We start from the raw sequence: 16,041 nt of genomic DNA on the forward strand, positions 1-16,041 counted from the left end.
GGAGAAGTCTGAAGTGTGTTCATGAATAATGCATGAGAGAGTGAATAAAGCTCTGATCACAATTGTAGATATCGCTATAATAGCATTGCATGTGCCATATTGGCTGCAACCAACAATGATTTGGACAATTTTTTTCATGAGACTTTTTATGTTTACAAGTTACCCCTTGCCTCTTCTTGCTGGCGAGTGCCAGATATGATTTTTATAGTGTGCCTGAGTGAATAGTGATTGTCACTATTGTATGATCATTTTCATCACATGAACAATTTTGAAAATAGATCTATTTTTGTTTGGTTAATAATATGAAAGTGTGACAGATTCGACCCTATCATATAGACAGCTGTTTCAAAAAAGTATTTATTTATTTATTTAGTGCCTAAAGGGTATACTGAAAATGGAAAAGTGAGTGGAAACATGGCCAAAATGATTTTTCTTGATGTATGCTGGCAATCTTTTATCTTCAACCTGCCCATTAATTCCATACACCTGGGATTATCAATAGAGACAATATGGTCATTCATTTATTTGCAAGGACAACAATACCATTTCAACCACAACAACAAATTATTTATCAATTTGATAGGCACACAACAATGAAATTACCAGTGTTCCATGCATTTTCTGGAGCCAGAGCTTTGTTTACCCTCCATAAACCTATGCAAAAATCATAGTTTAATGTATGCAGCTGTAACTGAGGTGGTTTGGAAAAACGTTGAAGTCAAATCAGCACGTAAAAGACACAAATCCTGTCAGAAAACCACCAGCACTGACCAACAGCTACTGTAGCCACAGGGAAGCCTAGCCCTACAAGTTTGGCAAGAGTGTCTAGCTTTCAAGTTGGCTACGCCTTCTCCCAACTCCTCCCATCGAAATGAACAAAAAAATTGACAGAAAACGGTGTATAGATACAAACTGCATAAGAATCGAAATTAATTGACTGACCAAATACAACATATTCAAGATGCAACGTTAGTATCATAAAGTGAGTATTGATACTGACATCGTAAAGGGCCAGTAATTCTAACCCTTGATGATTTTTTCACTTTTTCTTTTATTTTATAAATCTATTGCAACTTTGTATTCTACCCTTTAAAGAATGTTGAAAAAACAAACACTTATTTAGCTTGTCAACATAGAGTCTTCTATTACATCTGAATACTGAGTTGACAAGCTGAATGCTGTGTATATCAACATGCTTTGAGGGGTAGAACAAGAAATTTTGGTTGACATTAAAAACTAAAATAGTGGAAAAATCATCAAAAGTTTAATATTAGCATATACTGGCCCTTAATATGTACATGTGTTGCTCAGTTTCATTGCATGTGTACTGTTGTTCAGTAATTATTTCAATTCCATTGATTGTTTTCTCTAATATTAAATTGTCTAATTATTGTTTGTTTCTCAATTTGTATGTTTATTTGTTAGTTTTGTTTTGTTTGATTATCCTGGCTTCCCTATGGCGAAGCTGTTGCCGTCAAGAGGCCTTTGACTTACGACGAGTTCCCAGTCAATTGATCATGGTCACTCTCCGCATGTGCCCATAAGGGAGCGTTCAGTTATTGTGGGCACGCAAAATCCAGGGGGGGAGGGGGGGTCACCTCAAATTTGAAAACTGCAAAGGGGGGGGGGAGTCATGTATTTTTCAAACAGCTCAGAGGGGGGTCACTTAATTTTCACAAATATCCGTCCTGTCAAAAAGCAGTTCAGTGTTCAGAAATATTCTGGGAGATAAAAATGATTTGTTGCATGATTTCATTCTCTGAAGTTATTCACCTGTAAATCTGAACAAAAGTATAATTATCTGTCACATGAACATCTTGACTTGACAACTCTGAGGCTTGTCTTGTTGCAAATCAAGCTCACTGCACTGAGAGCAATGAACAATTCCTATTACAATGTACTTACATATCATCGTCGTAAACCACGCGCCTCTTTACGGCAACAGCTCAGCGCTACCCGTCTTGATTTTTGCATAGGTCAGCGGAGCGGAAATTATTGCTCTGGCTCGCAAGAATGAGATAAGGCAAGTTTTGTTAGGGAAATTATTTAACAGTTACCTGTACTGAGACTACTTGAACCATGAAAAGTTAAATAATACTTTTAGGTGAAATTCCAATATCATAATTGTTGTCCACATCTGAACTTTTAAATACCCTATTTGAATCAAGTACATTTGTATCAATTATCAAACACCTATAAAAGCACAAATTAATTTAGTTTAGCATTGTAAAAAAATTATTCTTAGTTTTCTCATAGACTCCAGTGTATAAGTGAATCAGCATTTCGGTGGAATTACAAAATCTAATTTCTTGCACATATATCAACCTTTAACCATCCTAGGCTAAACTAAGTACTTTAAAATGAATTATTAAATGTCTATAAATACACAGATTTTGATAGTTTTGTATCGGAAAAAACTTATTCATATTTTCCTCATGAACTCTCATGTACTACAGTGAATCTACATTTTGGTATAATTCCAAAATCCAATTTCTGGCAAACACATCCACTTGTTACCACCCTAATCTAATCAAGTACACTGATGTCAATAATCGAGAGTACATAAATACATGGGTTTACCTATTTTTGTATTGGAAAAAAATTATTCATACTTTCCTCATAGACTCCCATGTATAGTGGATGAACATTTTCAGTGAAATTCCATAATCAGATTTCTTGTACACATAATATGCACCTTTAACCATCATATTCTAATCAAGTACAATTATGTTAATTATTGAACGTCTGTATATGCACAAGTATACCAAGTTTTTCATTGGAAAAAAAATTATTCACAATTTTATCATGATTGACTCCCATGTATAGTGGATGAATATTTTTGGTGAAATTCTAAGGTCAACCTTTTTGTCCACATGCCAGTTGTAACAACCCTATTTCATTTAAGTACATTTATGTAAATTATCAAATATCTATAAATGCATAGATATAGTTTTGCATTGAGAAAGTATTACATAGATTCCTCATACATGTATGAGAAAATATATGTATACCATGTATAGTGAGTCAACATTATCAACAGCTGATTTTTAATTAAATCCAAATATCAAAATATGTACACACACGCTTGCGCAAAAATATTGCGATCCACCAGTAATTTCTGTCCAACCCCTTTGAGGGGTAATTTCAAAATTATAGCAAGTCAGAATGGGAAATCTGAGCATTAACACCTTTTGAGTTTGTAAGGAAGGTCATTTGAAAAAATCTAAGCTCTTTGGGGGGGGGATTCAATCGCTCCATACCCCTGAGGTGTTTGTGTGTGCAGCTAATTTACTCAAGCAATGTGGGGGGGGGGGGGGGGGGGGGGTCATGAAATTTTTGTCATCTTGAAAGGGTTGGTCATCAATTTTTTGGTACAATGGGTAGGGGGTTCAGTTATTTTGACTGATGCGCAGGAAGAATTTGCCGGCCCACCCCCGGCCATAATAACTGAACGCTCCCTAAGCACGCAATGGTTTTCAAGTTCGCATTTACGCCAAGACAATGTGCCTCTGTTCTTGGAACAAGGACATGACGTCACGAATGACGACATACTAGTATTACGTGTCGCCCCCAACGTCCACCGGAAATGGGTAATCAACAATGGCTGCGCCCGGTTGAATAAGTCGTCGATCGTGTCGCAGATAACAAAACAAGGCTGCTACGTTTATGTGACTGCAAACTTTTAAAGAGTTTGTTGATGTCATGGCTGACCAGGTCCAAAAACAAGCGATTTCGCTGTTTAGCCATGTACGATACGAGAATTTAGTAGCTGGAATCGCTGGTGGCGTCATCTCAACCCTCGCCTTGCATCCTTTGGATTTAGTGAAAATTCGATTCGCAGGTAAGATACATCACGGAGCACGGTCCCTCCACAAGGGAGGGACCGTGCACGTGCACCGTGCACGGAGACATGTATCATCTGATCGTCGACGTGATGATGAAAGTATTGAGTTAGTACCTAGGGGTAACTACCCATTACATGTAATTCAATCATTTTGAACATTGTCCCAGCCTTAGAAATATTCAGCACGGCTTTGAAATTTTGTGTAGGACTTTGTGTTCGGTTTGACCTCTGGTACAAGTTCAATTACAAAATGGCACATATGTGGAATCTTATAAGCACAACTAAATTCATAAAAGCAACTTATCCAGGCGTTATAAGAAGGGATGTGTAATAAACTAAAATTTTACTGTATAAAGAATATGAATATAAATAAATTGTACGTAATATGAGAATTTTAAAGATTTTTAAAATACCCAGTATTTGGCCCAATAACACAGATTATGAATATCCCATATTACCATTGTGAAAATTTCTGTCCAGACAGACTCTTTCATAAACCTAATACATACTATAGCTGTATAGAATAGCCAAGTGATGGATATTTCAACATATCAGAGACTGTTTACCAGGAAACTGTGGATGAGACATTTAATGAGAATATTGAAAAAAATTCCAGTGCTTTATTTTGAGTCACTGGAATAGTAATAAGTGAAGCTATGATAAATATTATCAGATACATCAAGCTGATAGTTTAATCTGTACTCAGCATTATAACCTTTATCTCTCGATCTTGACAGTATCACAGACTTGCTCAAGACCTTTGAAGGGCTGCCCTCTCGAAGTTGTCCATTAATTCATTCATGAGTTGTATGCCACAGAATGTTCAGAGAATTAGTTTTGGAATGTGCCCCTATCAAATGTAACAGGATGATATCAAGGATCAGAAGTTACTTCAAATTTGCTCTCAAGTGATTTACAGTGTCACATGTCCTGTTAAATCTCCAGTATGATGAAAAATAAACTGTTTTATGTGGACAAACATTCAAACTACCAAAACAAACAGCTTAATTTTTGCTTACTTAATCACTGAGTTTTATCTTTCAGCTAGTGATGGCTTGCGAGGCAGACCAACCTACAATGGCCTAGTACATGCCTTCACCTCGATTGTCCGGGAGCGTGGCTATCTAGGCCTCTATCAGGGAGTCGCTCCCAATGTATGGGGTGCTGGTGCATCATGGGGGTTCTACTTTCTTTTGTAAGTATATATAGAGTCATGTTTTGTATTGTCATGCATCATACAGTAACCACTAAACATCCAGTACACATAATCACAGACCCTTTATAAACCGTAGGGTCTATGACCTAACATGAAATTTTACATGCCTTTGTAATTTTCAGCATTATACATTTAGACTAATTATGTACAATGTGACAAACCAATTTTTCTTCACATTTAACAATGCAGTGTCTCTCTACAAAGTAGCCACTATTTGTTACTTGCCAGAACAAGTCAAATTATGTTTTCCGGATTGAAAGTGTACTTTAACCCTTATCCTGCCATATGTTTTGGTTCAATACTGCTTTTTACTGATTGGCAGATTTGGAAGTGATAGGCCTTGCAGGATAACTAAGGGTCAATATACTCAATATATTTTTGTGCACCCAAACTAGAAAGATGAAAGGTTTAGCCAAAATTGATTTTAGAGTTTGTTCTTGTTTCCTGTCTTTACAGTTACGGTGCAATTAAAACATACATGCAAGACGGCAGAAATGAACCATTAGGTCCAGGGAGACACATCCTTGCGGCAGCTACATCAGGTGAGATTTACCAAAGGGAACTTGTTTGAAAGTTTTAAATTCTCCACACTATCAGGAAGATATACCCTCACACTGCATTGTTTCCTGTTCTTTCTGAATTTAAGTGAGAACTGTACTCACAAAATAATAGCAAAAGGGCTACCATGCTTATGATATGGTTGTGTTTGTTTTATCTATTCATCCCAATCACCTATTAACCCTTTGAGCACCAAAGTCAATTTTTGTCAACTTTACAAAATATATCCCAGTCAAATTTTTTCAGATTTTTGCCAAAATTTTGAAAAAAAACTGAAGTTTATCAAATATGATGTCCATTTGCTCCAAAATTATCAAAACAAATACAGAAAAATTCATAAAAATTGGTAGAATGTGGCACTAAAATTTTGGTCGGAAAAATTACAGCGCACAAAGGGTTAACAGGTCCACAATCACTGTTGATAACACTGGGGTTGGTCCAAACCATGGAGGTGAAAGGGTTTTACATGAGAAATGAACATCTCAAACAACAACACTCTCGTCTCATTCAATAGTGGAACCATATGGGTATAAATATAAGAATTTGAATTGCAGGCAGCTGTTCATAATCGCAGAAAGCAAATTAAATGAAGTATTTAGCGGTAAGGTTCTGCATGAAACTAAAATTTATATCAGACTGCTCTTAAAACTTTTCTTGTTGGATAGCTATAACATTGTTTCAGGTATGGTTATAGAAGTCTTGTTCTCTCACTTGATGTTCCATAAGAAACAAATAAGTGGTGCTTTTTTATATTTTTAGGTGTTATAACTCTCTTTATCACCAATCCTATCTGGGTTGTTAAAACCAGACTGGCTCTACAGTATGAAGGTATCCGCAATCTTTCCAAGTCAGACGTCAAAGTGAAACCCAAGAAGTACAAGGGGATGTTAGACGCTTTGTTCAAAATATACAAATTTGAAGGAATACCTGGTCTATACAGTGTAAGAATGACGATCATATAGTTTCACTCACAACTCTTCCTTTCTTTTGCTTCGCTGATCTTTATGATGACTTAGTACTGTCTAGATACTTGCCTGAAGCTAAATACACGGCCACCACACTGAAATTTGTGGTACTTATTAGTCCCCACGGACACCGTCCGGGGGGACTTATAGGTTTGGTCATGTCCGTGTGTGCGTCCGTGCGTCCGTCCGTTCACGCAGATATCTCAGAGACGCCTGGAGCGATTTCGTTCAAACTTGGTACAAGGATAGTACCCTACCTCATACAGATGCACGTCGATTTGTTTCACAATGCGATCAAATTTGGCCGTGTTAGAGGACTTTTTAGTTTTCACCTCCATAGACTCCCATCTATAAGGCAGTCCATAGACTCCCATGTATAAGGCAGTCCATAGACTCCCATGTATAAGGCAGTCCATAGACTCCCATGTATAAGGAAGTCCATAGACTCCCATGTATAAGGCAGTCCATAGACTCCCATGTATAAGGCAGTCCATAGACTCCCATGTATAAGGCAGTCCATAGACTCCCATGTATAAGGCAGTCCATAGACTCCCTGTATAAGGAAGTCCATAGACTCCCATGTATAAGGCAGTCCATAGACTCCCATGTATAAGGCCAAGAAAAATAAAAATTTAGTTCTCATCGTATTCATATTGCAAAAAGGATGCAGTGACACAGTTTTTAGTCCCCACAGATAAGTCCAGGGGGCTTATAGATTGGGTCATGTCGTCCGTGAGTCCATCCGTTCACGCAGATATCTCAGACACTTTGACAAAATGTCATGTGACCTTGGTGACCTTTGACCTCGAATATACATATTTGTCCATAACTCAGTAACCACAAGTGGTAAACCTTTCATATATGGTATGATGGGACACCCTATGACGCCACATATTGTACCTCATTAATTATGTGCATATCTAATTTTGAGCGAGCCAATAGAGCTAGAGGTCTGATTTTTGGTATATAGGGATAACTTAGCAATACAATTTTTTTTGACAAAATGTCATATGACCTCAATGACCTTTGACCTTAAATATACATATTTGTGCATAATTCAGTATCCACAAGTGCTACACCCTTCATATATGGTATGATGGGACACCTTATGACGCCTTATATTGTACCTCATTAATTATGTGCATATCTAATTTTGAGCGAGCCAATAGAGCTAGATGTCTGATTTTTGGTATATAGGGATAACTTATCAAGACAATTTTTTTTACAAAATGTCACGTGACTTCGGTGACCTTTGACCTCAAATATACATATTTGTCCATAACACAGGAACCACAAGTGGTACACCCTTCATATCTGGTATGATAGGACACCTTATGACGCCACATATTGTACCTCATTAATTATGTGCATATCTAATTTTGAGCAAGCCAATAGAGCTAGATGTATGATTTTTGGTATACAGGGATAGACTATAGGAGAGAAATTATTTGACAAAATGTCATGTGACCTCGATAACCTTTTACCTAGAATACACGATTATGTCAATAAATAAGTAACCACAAGTGCTATGTCCTTTATATTTAGTAGGATGGAAGACCTTATGACAACACATGCTTTACCTCATTAATTTGCACATATATAATTGTGGGCAAGCCAATAGAGCTTTAGGTCTGAATTTTGGCATATATGGATTAATTAGCAATACAGTTTTTTTTTCAAAATGTCACGTGACCTTTATGACCTTTGACTTGATTATGCATATGCATAACTCAGTAACCACAAGTTCTTTACGCTTCAATTTTGATAGGATAATAGACCTTAAGATGTCACATCGTGTAACTCATTTATTATGCCACAATGTATTTCTTGGCTGGCCAATACAGCTATAGGTCTGATCTTTTTTCCCGATTTAGAACCATAACTTAGACATGCCTCTTGTTTCAAATTGGGAACAATGACATAGACCTATGTGTCCATAGATCTGAACATATACACTACAGTGATACTTCTTAATGACCACATTTCCCTGCCCCATCAAGACTAATACTCCTATTACAAGTGGGGACTATGTCATTGTCAATGACTTGTTCCAAATAATTTATATAATGTACAATTCAAGGCAGATGAATATTCCACATTGATAAAGAACAATTAGCATAAAATTTCAATACCGAAATAATGCTCATTAATATAATTTGCATAAATTAATACTAATCTGCCTCGATCTTGCACTAATAGCAGTAATTTGGAAAAGTTTTATCCAGCAGACAACAAATGATCACTGGAAAGACTTAAAACCACAAAATTAATTGTTCAGTGACAGTCAGAAACTTACACAGAAATTATGATCTTCTAAGTTCACGTAAAATGTCAAGAACTTTATTCACAGCTTTCCGTACCAACCAATCCATTTGATATGAAAGTGATCCATACCTTCTGACAAGTCACTAAATTATTTAGCATTGTAATTGTCCATAGAGCTTACTGCTACAAACTCGTTTAGTCCATAATCTCAGGGGAGATGCTGTACTTGATGTAGCATACAGATTACTCGCAGTATAGTAACATTTTTCACTGTCTCTGTTTAGGGTCTCATACCAGGGTTGCTTGGTGTTTCCCATGGTGCACTGCAATTCATGGCGTATGAAGAGTTGAAAAAATTGTACAATAATCACTATGATCAATCAAATGAAACACAACTGGTAAGTGAGAGTGATTTGATAATGGAATAACCAGTGTATATATTACCTGAATATCATCTGTAGATTTGTTGTTTGTCAGGTATGTCTTTATGGAAAATATCGAACATGTTCCTTCTGGAAGCTGTCCGTGAAGTGCCTTTTACACAGAGGAGGAATTCAAGGTGTACTGTTTAATCACAGCGGAGAAAACTAACAAATCCAAGTTTGTATCATGTGATAGACTTTGCATAGCCTCTTATTGGTAAAATCACATTGATTTTAGCAGTGTGGTTAGACTTATGTACCCGGAAAGGAGTTAAAAATCAATGAAGGAAGAAGTTGTATTGCTATCAAAATGAAAGGAAGGAATTATTTCATTTTGGGAAATTTACTGCAGCTATGATCATCACACTCATACCAATGATATATATATATTTGTCTCTGTTACAGGGGGCGAGTGCATACATCACGTTTGCAGCTCTGTCCAAATTGTTTGCCGTAAGTGTGACGTATCCATACCAGGTTGTCAGAGTCAGGCTGCAGGATCAGCACAAGAGATACAACAGTGTCTCTGACTGTGTGAGAAAGACGTGGAAGTAAGTGCATACGTGTTTTGTATTATACTCGAGGGTCAGCATTGAGGTCAATGATGCCTGGTCACCATTGGATGCACAAATTGGCAAAATTTGATTAAGTGAAATGTGTTGAAGTTACAATGGGGACCCTAGGATGTGGCGATGATTTGGAATTGTATAGTTCTGATGGTAATATCACTACTATTTATTTAGTATTGTATGATACATACAAAGCACTTTGATAATCAACATTTTACGGATTTGTGTGAAGGGAATTGTCTCAAACTATGTTTTTTTCTTAAAACAAAAATGCAACATGTCTTTTGAAGTGTTCTTGTAAACCAGCAACAAGAAACAAGACAAGAACCCACCCTTCTACGAGCATTACAGTGCAATTCGCACAAAGATCAAATCACTGACTGCATAATCTTTTTCCATAATCTGTCCATAAATGTATTGCAAGGATGCATCAGTACTGGCAATCATACATCAAAATTCACAGCATCATCACTGGCTATTCCTCACGTACAATTTTTTTTTTCTCCACTACACAGGTATGAAGGAGCCAAGGGTTTCTACAAGGGTCTAGTTCCAAACTTATTACGGGTAACTCCAGCAACGTGCATCACGTTTGTAGTCTATGAGAAGATGAAGTATGCACTGATGCCACCGAAACTACCCTCATGATCCTATGAAGATATAAAGCAAATCTTTTCTACATTTAATTTTAAATTTTACCGATTATATTTGCTACAGCATGGAATTTATGAAATTCTAGCATCTTTTCAGTTCTATCCTTTTTCAGCTCCTTTTTTCTCACTTGAGTATTGCGCACAATATTTTCTGTAACTCCATGACAGTTTTTCTTTCACATGTTTGTCTTCGTAATGAGTACATGCCTTGCAATTCAGTGCTATGGGGCATTAGTTCATACTTTGCTGTCATAAACTTGACAATCAAGAGAAAAATTCAAGGTCACCTGGAAAAAATTTTTTATGTGGAAATGATTAATTACGTAAAATACAAAATGGCAACCATTCTACGTGCTAACTTGATTAGAGAAAGGGGAGACTGAAACTGCTTGTGTACAGAGTTTGTATACATTAATGGTTCTACTCCTGAATAAAAAGGACGCACAGTACACTCAAGAGGTCACATAATGGTGGTACCATAAACAAACTCACATGTACAAATGCGCACTGAAATATTTTCTGTGCGCATTTGCACAGGTAGATTTGTACTTTGGTCTGTTCAAATTCTGGGTTAAACTCGTTGACGATTCATAGATGACAATGCTTTGCGCAAGGTTTAATGTTGCGATGTTTTTCAGAGGAATTCTGAAAATCTATTCCCAAGCTGTCCTCTACCTGCAAGGATGTTGAAATACTCATGTATCGATCCAAATTATCTCTAGAAGATCAGTGTTTCATAACAAACCAGCAAAATCTGTCAAAGACGCGGCATTTTTACAAAGAAGGTGTTTTTAATAGAAAAATCGTTTGTACAATAGCAAGAAGTATTTGTTTTTATGAGCAAAGTTGTACAGAATCAGGTACTGACGTATGTATATTAACATTTATCTATGTGTATATGTGGATTGCCATGTGTTTTTAAATGGCATAGTTGTATCTGTATGAGTATATGTATTGGTGCAATTGTGTGTGTGAAAATTGTCTGGCAAAAAAAAAGGTAAATAAAAAAACTTCTACCTGAGATAACAGGCTTAAAGAGACCTTAGACCACTCATATTCAAAACATTATGTATTGGTACATACCTTATTTAAATTGGTAATTTCTTTTTAACTCAAGTGTGATTTTATCATGTGCTGGGAGTCGTGTGTCACAAGATTGCAATGTACAGTTTGTTTGAACTTGACATCTTTAGCTCAGTAAAAATATGGGTGTTCACATGAAATATGTGTATCCTTGCTTGAATGAAAATTTGCATGTGCAGATAATAAATTATTGTCACCCTGCTACTTTTTTACGTCCTATAATACAATATTTTCAAGAAATATCTTTGACTAAATCAAAATTTTTACTACTATGATTTTCTCATGAGAGTGACTATATGGATACACTTGACAGTTTGAGATAAAGTGTGAAAGAAACAATTATTATAACAGATTTAGATCTTAACTGCAGAAGTGGAAACCCTGAAAATCTCACAGCAACATTCAAAACAGAAGGTGAAGTGTTATATTTCAAGTTGTAGAAAATTGTGGTGGTGTTTTGTCGTGGAAATGTTTCAACAAGAGATTCGGAAGTGTTTTGTTGTCATGTATTACTGTTCCTGTCTACTGTCATCCATGGCTCACAACAAGGGAATTTTTAGGGTTGGGCCACCCCTCTGATTTTTGGTGTGGTCTCTTCATATCTTAACAACTGTACAAAAGGAATACATTTTCATATAAAAATATGCAAATTATACATTGTCACGTAAATTGTTGTGCTCTGCTTTTCCGAGCTGCGGGAAACTCTACAATCATCAAAGCCATACTAAGTGTGCATCATAATGACTATCAGAAATTTGGTTTTGAGGAACACACTTTGGAGGCTGTATTCCATTGAATATTATATGGTAGTTTTCCTTCTAAAAACATCACTTACCATTTCACTTCAGCCATTTATTTCAAAAGACCATGATGTATAGACTTCTGTACCAGCATGGGTGATATATACGAAGTATAAACACTTGTGTAACTTGGTGTCGTAATAGCAGACGACGTAAATTCATATTGTGCACGATATAAAATGTGACTTGTTTTGAATCTTTTACAGCATCTAACTAATATTGTAAGCCAAGAATTAAAGATGATTTTTACAGAATTTTCAAGAAGAAATCTGAAGTACACCTTGACTTGCCCTGCCATCTCATTGACTTTCAGACAATTAAAGTAAGATTTCTGTTTGTGATAAATTTTTGCTTTTGCTTGAGCCATTAACAGGGTATTTGGAGTAAATTCTGTTTTCCTTTCTTGATATTGTGTATGATTATGTCAGTGTTAGTTTGTTGTAGGCATCTGGACATCCCTGGTCTAGATCAGATATTGATCAAACCAAACGACTTTTTTGGAGCAGCTGTCTGTAAGGTATCACAGACTAGAATCTTCTAGTGGGTTCCAGGCTGAGCTGTCTCCGAATGACTATTTGGATTCACACCTTGTAGACACATCCTCACTGAAACATGTATAAGAATGAAAGTTTTTAAGATCAAGGTGTCCATTCAAGACATCGTCCCTTTAAAATAAAAGGCAATGTATTATTCCAGAGTTTTCCGAATTAAATGTCTCACTTTATGAAGTCCGTAACTTTTGATTTTTCCCTCTAGTCTTATTTTCAATGTCAACTACAGTTTCTTGCACTACTCCCAAAACGTGTTGAGTTTTTTCAACTCAGACTGCATTGTCTTTGTTGTTGTGTGAATTCAAGTACAGACTAGAACTCAAATATAAACAATTACTGAGCATTTTACTGTGAGAGATGCTATGCTGACAAGCTAAATATGTGTTTCACACGCTTTAGTGGGTAGAACAAGAGAACTCAAAATTGACATACAAAGTAAAAGTATTGTGAAAAAATAAAAAGATACAACTACTGGCCCCATAATTTACTTGTATTGAAGAACTGGTGTGATTGAACCTCTAACATCATGGTTATGGCTTCCCGTTTCGCGTTGTCCATTTCATTTTCAGTCCAACATGGTACCAAAAAATTCAAAATATGTATAATTTTGACGAAACAGTACATCAGTCCTAGAAAAGTTACATACAAACGGTTGAAACACTGACGTTCTTACCGTATTTTAAATGTTTGTAGGATTTTTTTAAACTCTGTCCAAAAGGTCTCCATGACATCACACCATAACGGACCGATCGACCATTGGTATTGCGCCCTCCGGAGCCAAAATATATCGAAAACGTTTGTTCTACGGTGCATTTCTGGTGAAGTTTATAAACGAGCGAGTACGAGTGAACAACTTACTATTTCACATCCAACCGTATTCAGTCGCCGAAGCACATGAAATTTTTTAAGGAAAGATTCGCCAAGAAAAATTCTGCAAGTAAAAGGCATTCATGCGCCTCTTGTGTTTACTGTTTCTATGCTTTTGAAAACACATCACACCCCTTTTTATGAAATATTGGATTTTAAAGATAATTTGAAATGTGTTCGTCATCAATAACAAATTACCCAGTCTTGGAAGGCCTTTGCTGCTCTTATGAGTGTTCTTGTTGGAATTTAAAATGAATAAACCGTTTAGACCATGTATTTTTAGAATCTGGATTTAAATTTGTCCAGGGAGAGAAACGGGTGCATATGGAGGGGCTTCTACAAGTTCTACGGCGGGAGGTTGTGCCACAGAGAGAAGAGCCAGCTTCTGGGGATGAGAGAACGCTCCCCTTATCATGTACGGGTATGTGCCGCCTGAATGGGTCGCTTTTTTCACGAAAAAATCCCCAAACATGGGTCGATTTTTCGTCCGGAAAAAACATAAGCATGGGTCGATTAGTCAACACTTTTTCTCCTATATGTAAATGATATAGCACATGAAACAAAGTACTTTGACACCCGCCTATTTGCAGATGACACAAGTCTATTTCATACGTTTAACGTGCAAAAGACAATAGATCTTTTAGAAGTAAATTCCAACTTGAAGAACGTCATAGATTGGTGTGATGCCAATAAATTAACTGTTAATTCAGCAAAAACTGAATACCTTATTTTTCGAGGCAAAAATATGTCAGTGGAATCAACAGGTACAATTGATGTTAAAGGAGTAACAATAAATGAAGTGCAAGCAACTAGGTACATTGGCGTAGAAATAGACAATAGATTAGAATGGAAACACCAAATTAGAAAAGTTAACAAAGTGATAAGTCCGAAGACTGGTATTCTTTATAAATTAAGAGATATTGTTCCACCCTGTATCCTTGTACTTTTGTACAACTGTTTTATCCACCCCCATATTTCCTATGCAATAGAAACTTGGGGGAATACTTATTCATCTTTTTTGACACCAATATTACTTACGCAAAAAAGGATTGTACGTATACTGGCCGGATCAGACCGTCTGGCACATACCTCACCACTGTTTAGAAAATTGCATATTTTGAATGTCTATAAACAACGTGACTTGCAACTCTCTTTGTTTGTACATGATGCTTTAAATGGCAAGTTACCATCTGGAACTTCACAGTTTTTCTCTTCATTGCAGCATTCTTATCGTACCAGATCGAAAGAAAAGGAAAACATCTTATTCCAAAATACAACACAAATGCGGGCAAGCATTCTTTAAGATATGCTGGAGTAAAGCTCTGGAACAATCTTCCTGAAAATATACGTGTTTTAAGTTCTAGAATTTCATTTAAAAAGCAAATGAAATATTTTTTAGAACATGATTGAATTGAGTTCTTATTGATTGTTAATAATAAATGCCCAACTACTATAATGTAATTTTTATCCACTCGAGAAGGGGGTGGACTTGACTAGTGTTTTTACACTATTTTCCAGCCTCCTTTTCGCTTTGTCATTATATTTTCTGTTGTGTTTTGTTTTCTAACAATTAAGTGTAAAGTGAATAAAGTATGAATGAATGAATGAATAAATGAATGAATTAGGGATTACGAAGCAAATGCTTGTCTCCCGAAGCGGGAATTTAACAATAATAGTTTCGTTCTGAAGACGATACGATATGATGCAGACGAAAAGAAAAACCTTGGGACAGAGACGATTTCTCTTCGATAAAAATAACCAAGTAAAAATATACTACGAAGCAAGCGATACAAGGGGGGGGGGGGGCATTCACAGGCCAGAATAACTATTAAACCGAGATGAGATGGAATGTTGCAAACTGAAATTAAAAACAAAATATTATTGCGGTAGTTTGACGGGCGTACGTACCGTCTTTATTTAGTCAACAAATATTGAAGCTTGTGATAAAATCTTTGAAGTTTGATTCACGAAGCATGTGGATCCAATACTATAGTAGGGTTTTATCAATGCAAATATTTACAAAACATATGGCCACGCAGAATTTCTTTTAATATAGATAACTGGGCCGGCTGTTCTCAATTCACATCAAGTTGAATATGAATTAATGGTGCGTTAAAACCGCAAACGTACAAAACGTTTATTTGCGCCAATTGCTAAATTTACTTCTTAGATTTAGCATGATCACAAAATATCGACTGACATACATCGTCAATATATAGATTTTACACCTTTCGTAGAAGATGTACAC

The 16,041-nt window shown here is 36.2% G+C and overlaps 1 protein-coding gene across 1 annotated transcript; it reads left to right on the plus strand.

The window, feature by feature from the left end:
• Positions 1-3,576: 3,576 nt before the first annotated feature.
• LOC139115605 (solute carrier family 25 member 32-like) lies at positions 3,577-12,789 on the plus strand. Its single transcript, XM_070677861.1, has 7 exons — positions 3,577-3,841; positions 4,889-5,039; positions 5,517-5,602; positions 6,378-6,559; positions 9,133-9,246; positions 9,676-9,821; positions 10,355-12,789. Exons 1-7 carry the CDS (start codon positions 3,703-3,705, stop codon positions 10,485-10,487), a joined length of 951 nt encoding a protein of 316 aa, XP_070533962.1. The 5' UTR covers positions 3,577-3,702; the 3' UTR covers positions 10,488-12,789.
• The last annotated feature ends 3,252 nt before the right edge of the window (positions 12,790-16,041 follow it).

The sequence above is a fragment of the Ptychodera flava genome, chromosome 17 (genome assembly GCF_041260155.1).
Source record: "Ptychodera flava strain L36383 chromosome 17, AS_Pfla_20210202, whole genome shotgun sequence".
NCBI lineage: Eukaryota > Metazoa > Hemichordata > Enteropneusta > Ptychoderidae > Ptychodera > Ptychodera flava.